Here is a 6,862-nt window from a genome sequence, read left to right as displayed (position 1 = left end):
CACGGGCCCAGCCGCTCCGCGGCATGTGGGATCTTCCCGGACCGGGGAACGAACCCATGTACCCCGCATCGGCAGGCGGACTCTCAACCACTGCGCCACCAGAAAAGCCCTAATAGGGCTAATTTTAAGCAAGGGAATAACAAAACCTGGCTTATCCTTAAGAGCAATTGCTCTGGCTGCTGGGTGGAGGATGGATTACAAAGTGACAAGAAAGGAGGTAAGGAGACCAGAGAGGAAGCTGTCGGAGTAGATGTCAAGCAAGAGATGATGCTGGTTTAGACTGGAGTAGTAACAGCATCTTGCTTCACACAGCAAGGTGAGGAGACAGAATCAAGGTATATTTTGGAGGGAGAGCTAACAGGACTTACTAATGGATTAGATGAGGTCAGATTTTGGCTCGTCCAAATGCATAGATGAGTGGAGGTTTGGGCTTTTGCAAATTGGTGCTTGAAGGGGCCATTTAGCTCAATGGGGGAGACTTTGGGAGGAATTTGTGTGTGTGTGTGTGAGCATCAGTGTTGGCCATGTTGGTTTTTTAAAATAAAAATAATTCTTGAATATAATAGAATATCTATTAAGAATTCAAATTTCAGATTGTCTCATAAAGTTATAAATTTTTTATTGTGTTAAAATATACATAACATTACACTTACCACTTTAACCATTTTTAGGTCTATAGTTCAGTGGCATTAAGTACATTTACATTGTTGTGCAACCGTCACCACCATCCATCACCAGCCATGTGAGTTCTGAGATATCTGTTAATCGACCCAAGTGGGGCTCTCCAGGAGCTCAGGAGAGGTCTGGGCCAGAGGCATCATGCAGTCACCGACAATGCCGCGGGCAACTAAGCCTGCGTGCTGCAACTACTGAGCACACATGCCACAACTAGAGAGAAGCCTGCGCACCACAAAGAAGAGCCTGCACGCCACAACGAAAGATCCTGCATGCCTCAACAAAGATCCCGTGTACTAAGGGATCTTAGCACTAAGACCCAATGCAGCCAGCCAAATTAAAAAAAAAAAAAAAAGAGAGATCACCTACAGAGAAAGTATAGATAGAGGAAAAGAGGAGGGGATAAAGGACAGAGCCCCCAACAGTTATAAATCTGAGTAAGTCAGGACACTGAGAAAGAGTGTTAGTGAGGTGGGAAGAAAACCAGGTAAGTGTGGTGACATGGAAGCTCTATGAGTGTGCTAGGGCTGCCATAACAGACTATTACAGACTGAGTGATAAACAACAGAAATTTATTTTCTTACAGTTCTCAGGGCTAGAAGTCCAAGGTCAAGGTGTTGGCAGGTTTGCTTTCTCCTGAGGCTTTTCTCTTTGGCTTGCTGATAGCTGCCTCATATGGCCTTTCCTCTGCTTGCTTATGAGTCCCTGGGGTCTCTTCCTCTTCTCGTAAGGACACTAGTTATATTGGATTAGGGCCCCACCCTTACGAACTCCCTTAACCTTCATTACCTCTTTAAGTAGCCCTATCTCCAAAAGCAGTCACACTGGGAGTTAAGGTTTCAACATAGGAATTTGGGGAAAATACATTTCCGTCCATAACAGAAGCCTAAGGAAAAAGAAAATTATTTCCAGAAGGAAGAAGGGGTCAACTGTGTCAAATGCAGGTAAGTCAAGTAAAGCAATAGTGGTCCCCTGGCTTTGGCAATAAGTAGGTCATTGTAACCTTGGTCAGAGTATTAAAAAAAGACTAATTAGAGTAAATAAAAAAGAGATGGAAGGTGAGGAAGTGGAGAAACAAGCAATCTTTTCAAATTTTGCTGTGAAAGAGAACTGAAAATTGGGGTGGTAGGAGGAGAAGGTGGGGTCATAGAATAGTAAAAAAAGAAGTGATGGGCTTCCCTGGTGGCGCAGCGGTTAAAAATCCGCCTGCCAATGCAGGGGACATGGGTTTGAGCCCTGGTCCAGGAAGATTCCACATGCCGCGGAGCAATTAAGCCCGTGCACCACAACTACTGAGCCTGTGCGCCACAACTAATGAAGCCCGCGCACCACAACTACTGAAGCCCGCGCATCTAGAGCCCATGCTCTGTAACAATAGAAGCCACTGCAATGAGAAGCACACACACCTCAACGAAGAGTAGCCCCCACTCGCCACAACTAGAGAAAGCCCATGCGCAGCAACGAAGATCCAATGCAGCCAAAAGTAAATACATAAATAAATTTATTTTTAAAAAAAAGTGACATTGAATTGCGTTTATAAGTTGAAAGGGATGCAGAAGAAAGAAGATTGTGATGCAGGAGATTTAGAAAAGGATAATAAGAGTAGAATCCCTGAAAAGACTAAGATGATGAAATTCAATACAAAAGTAAAGTGGTTGGCCTTAGATGGCTGGGACCCGTCCCGCACATTAATTGAGGTGAACCTTGAATAAAGCACTCATCACATAATTTGCAGGGACCAGTTTAAAATGACAATGTGGAGTCTCTTGTTCAAAAATTATTGAGAATTTAAGAGGACTTCCCTGGCAGTCCAGCGGTTAAGACTCCACGCTTCCACTGCGGGGGGCAGGGGTTGGATCCCTGGCCGGGAAACTAGATCCCGCATGCCTCGGGGCCAAAAAAAAATTTTTTCAGGACTTCAGCAGAAGAGCATTAACCCAAGCACAGAGCCCTTATAAGCTCAGGGACCCTTCAAATTTGTATGGAGTATGTGATGATGCCGGAGGTGGGCTGTCATTCGGGTAAGTCCCTTCTTTCTGGGCCTCAATTGACTCATTGAAGGGTTAGAAAAGATGACTAAGAACACTTTCCACTTCACTGTTCTACAAGCTGGGAGGTCATTCCCATAGGAACAAAGTTCGTGCCTTTTTAGCTTCCAATCCCGCGGGAGTTGGGCCCAGGGCTTTCTGGAAGGCTCCATAAAAAGCGTCTGGTGACCATAGCAACTCACACCAAACTCAGGGGCCCTCGTCTCCGCCCACAGCTTCACTGACGAGCTCTTTGATTGGCTTAGCAAGTTGACCAATGGCCGGCGAAGCGGGCTGTTTGCCGCGCGGTCAATGGCTGCAGGCCGGAAGAGAGGCGGGAAGAGAGAACTAGCAGGCGGGCGTGGGCGGTGGGGCGTGTGCGTGTTTCCGGCTCCGCTGCGGAAGGCCGGGGACTAGAGCGGCTGGACCGGACGCGACCCTAAGGACCAGAGAGCGCGGGACGCGTGTGTGGAGCGCAGATTTCGGAGCGTGGCTAGCGGCCGGCACGATGGGTGGAGAGCAGGAGGAGGATCGGTTCGACGGCATGTTGCTGGCCATGGCGCAGCAGCACGAGGGCGGCGTGCAGGAGGTAACGGTCCGTGCGGCGTTGGCTCGGCCTGGCCCACCCGGGATGCCCCAGCCACGCTCTCTCCGCCCTTCTCTGCCTTCAAGGGCCGAGATACACCGCTGGGCCTCGCGAGCTTTGGGATCCCCCCCGCATTCTTACTGCACTCCAGCTTCCGGCCTGGCCTCCTTGCCTCAAGTCTTGCGCTCGTATCAGTCATGGGACCCCGGGGCCCCTCAGTAGTTCCTGTCTTAGCAGCTCCGGCGTCCCTGCACCCGCCCCTGAAAAGACCCAGAGTCTTGGGATCTCTCCCCGCCCCCCACGCTTTTTCTCCCACATACTTCTGGCCCCGTTTCTTTTCTGCTGGCCGCTCCCGAAGAGCATCCTTTAGGATGAACTGTTCTAGACATTGAGATTTGCATGTACCAAGACTTGGAACGAGCGGAAGAATGTGTGCGGTGTGTGGGGGTGGGGGTGGGGTGGTGATGTTAACACGTGGTCTTTCTAGGGCTTGAATGAGGGAATAGGAGACCTGTGTTCACAATTGTTCTACACCACCTATCAGCTTGAGACCGTTCCACGTCTCCAGACCTCAGTTTCTTTCTTTGAGACAGAGCTACGAATCCTTATTTCCTGAACTTGTAGGAGAGCAAGATGTCTTGAAGTGAAGGACAGTGAGGAATTCTCAGTAATCAGGCTTGAACATTCAACAAGTATCTGTTGAGTGATTGATGTGTGCAAGAACATAATTCATGCGTAGTGACCAGACCCAATAACACGTAGTGTATGAAGGATAAAAACCAACTAGTCGAGATTCTAGAGTTGGTTGTTTTGAACCATGGAAAGTTCAAAAGGTAGAAAAGCCTATCAAAATCAGTCTTTCTATAAAGAAACTGAAGGAACTTGCCCAAGATCATCCAAAAGGGTCCTGACCTAGAGGGGACCAGAATCCTTAGGCCAGTGTGTGCTTTCCACAGACCATTTCTGATTCTGTGTCTCTCTGGGGACAAGTTTTCATGGAGCTTTCCATTCCCATTCTCTCATTTAGGTGCCTGTGGTTACCAAGGACTCCTAAGCCCTTTGAGGTGGGAAGAGTGCTATTAATTTGGAGATGTGAAAGGCTCCCATCCCCCACCCCCCTAAATTGTTGACACAGTTGGATTTGGGAGTGAGTTCGTTTTTGAGTGAATTGAAAAAGTGTCTAGAAGCAGGAATTGAAACCATTGAGATAAATTCTAGCATCAGATTTAGAACCACTCACTTGGGCAAATAAAAGGGCTTAGTTGGCGTGAAGGCTTCAAGGTTACTGCGCGGAGCTGAAGCGCTGGCCACGCAGGCCCTGAGGGCCCGCGGTCCCAGCAGAGTCTCCGTGGTGCACTCTATGGTGTCTGGAGGTGGTGTTCCTACTGATGATGAGCAGGCCACTGGGCTGGAGAGGGAGGTCATGCTGGCTGCACGCAGGGACTAGACCTGTACAATATGCTCGCCCCAAAGGCAGCCTCAGGTACCAAGGAAGACCCTAATTTAGTCCCCTCCATCACCAATATGCGGATAGTGGGCTGCATCTGTGAAGAAGACAACAGTGCTGTCATCTGGTTCTGGCTGCATAAAGGCGAGGCCCAGCGATGCCCTAGCTGTGGAACCCATTACACGCTGGTGCCCCACCAGCTGGCCCACTGAGCCCCTGCACTAACTCACTCAAAATGTAATGTAAAGTTTCTTCTTTCCAATAAAGACTAGCTATTACATTGGCTTCTCCTCCAAAAAAAGGGGGCTTAGTTATATGTGCTAATCTTAGGTCACTACTAGGTCTTTTCATTCAGCAAAAATTTTATTGAGCATGTACTCTGAGTCAGATCTGGTGCTAGGCATTGGGGATGTAGACAAAGTCATGGTTCACAGTGCCTGCTTGTGAGGAGTTCACTCTCCCGCAGAGGGTCTCTTGCTCTGGGCGAGACACTGCTAAGCACCTCACCTCCATTACCTCCTTTGGTCCTCACAGAGGATCCTCACTTATATCCCTAGAAATAGGTCCTGCTGCTGGTTCTGTTTTGTGGAGTTAAGAAACTTTCCCAAGGCCACAGAGCTAATGTGTATCAGTCTGATACCCAGACCAATGCTCTTAAATGACTTGGCTGCACTGATAACCCAGCCAGAGTTAGTTGGTCTTAACCTTCTGTGTTTTTTTTGTTTTGTTTTGTTTTGCGGTACGCGGTCCTCTCACTGCTGTGACCTCTCCTGTTGTGGAGCACAGGCTCCAGACGCGCAGGCCCAGCGGCCATGGCTCACGGGCCCAGCCGCTCTGCGGCATGTGGGATCCTCCCGGACCGGGGCACAAACCCATGTCCCCTGCATCGGCAGGCGGACTCTCAACCACTGTGCCACCAGGGAAGCCCCTTTAACCTTCTTTGAAGTGGCTTCATTTGTTCCCCTCCTCCTAGCTCTGCCCTAGTAACTCAGCCAGTGCCACTCTGGATGGGCTTTTTATTTTGTGGAGAGGAAAGCTGGATCCCAGGTGTTTCAAGTCCTGGATGCAGAGGAGTGTCCAATATCCTCAGGCTGCTTCTAGCACCACAAAAAATGTGGAACACATATACACATGCACACAAGAAATGAGAAATCTGCCTTTCAGGTGATCTAGGTAAGGTTGGGCTAGGCTTCCTGGCAGAAGTGACTAAGTCAGGGCCTGTTTTCTCAGTGGGGAGGCTCGGGGCGAAACAGTCCAGTCCCAAGTTCCCTTCTAGACTAAGGAAGTTAGCTTCTGTGTAGGTGAGGGACTCCCAATATGGCATCTCTACAGCTTTGGTCTTTGTCTTCTTTCAGCTCGTGAACACTTTCTTCAGCTTCCTTCGACGCAAAACAGACTTTTTCGTTGGCGGAGAAGAGGGGATGGCAGAGAAGGTGAGTGTTGGTGACCACTGTCCCTTGGGCAGCTCTTTCTCCGGAAGAAGAGCTTACTTGGCCTTCCTTTGGCATAATAATAACCTATAGCAGAAGTAAAATGCCAAGGGCAAAGAGTCGGGGAAGGAAAGCGAGCTGTCATTTATTGAAGCCCCTCTCCTTGCCAAGTGCTTATCTGCCCTATCCCCATGGTCCTCTAGAAGTTTGAGAGGGGCAGATGTTACTATCCCCATTTACAAGTGAGGAAATTGGTCTGAGTTATGGGAGAGCCAGGGTTGTCCAAATATTTGAGCTGAGTTATGGGAGACCCAGGATTGGAGCCAGAGTCTGTTGTAAAACTGCCTTCTGCCCCTGACACCATGCTTTTTGGTTCCTTTTCCATTGAGGTTTTATCTAATTACCTAGCTGGGAGATGAGAGTAGGCAAATGTTAGAAATTGAGCTTAGAAGGCAGAGATATAGGAAAACTCAAAGCCAGCTATCCCAGTCTTCCCAGATGCTGTAAGCAAAAGTTCAAGGATTTGAGAAATGCAGGGTTTAAAAAAAAATTTTTTTTTAATTGAAATAGTTGATTTACAATCTTGTGTTAGTTTTCAGGTGTACAGAAAAGTGAGTCAGATATATATATATACACACACACACATACAGATATATATATATATTTTTTCAGATTCTTTTCCATTATAGGTTATTAC

General features: G+C 48.2%; 1 protein-coding gene and 1 pseudogene across 3 annotated transcripts in view; both read left to right on the top strand.

Moving 5' to 3' along the window:
- The first annotated feature begins 3,084 nt into the window (after window positions 1-3,084).
- The window catches only part of NUDC (nuclear distribution C, dynein complex regulator), a 13,910-nt gene continuing 10,132 nt past the window's right edge, over window positions 3,085-6,862 (top strand). Inside the window, exons 1-2 of one of the 3 annotated variants that reach the window (XM_027109564.1) lie at window positions 3,085-3,291; window positions 6,091-6,168. In XM_027109564.1, coding sequence (XP_026965365.1) covers window positions 3,211-3,291; window positions 6,091-6,168 — 159 coding nt within the window. In that variant the 5' untranslated portion in view covers window positions 3,085-3,210. The remainder of the gene's footprint in view (window positions 3,292-6,090; window positions 6,169-6,862) is intronic. The other 2 variants (XM_027109565.1, XM_027109563.1) reach the window with 2 other exon arrangements.
- On the top strand, window positions 3,717-5,036 carry LOC113622364 (cytochrome c oxidase subunit 5B, mitochondrial pseudogene; annotated as a pseudogene).

The sequence above is a fragment of the Aethalodelphis obliquidens genome, unplaced genomic scaffold, assembly GCF_003676395.1.
Source record: "Aethalodelphis obliquidens isolate GAN/ISIS:26980383/991018 unplaced genomic scaffold, ASM367639v1 scaffold9, whole genome shotgun sequence".
Classification (NCBI taxonomy): domain Eukaryota; kingdom Metazoa; phylum Chordata; class Mammalia; order Artiodactyla; family Delphinidae; genus Aethalodelphis; species Aethalodelphis obliquidens.
Note: the sequence above shows the minus strand (reverse complement) of the source record. Positions and strands in the feature narration are given on the sequence as shown.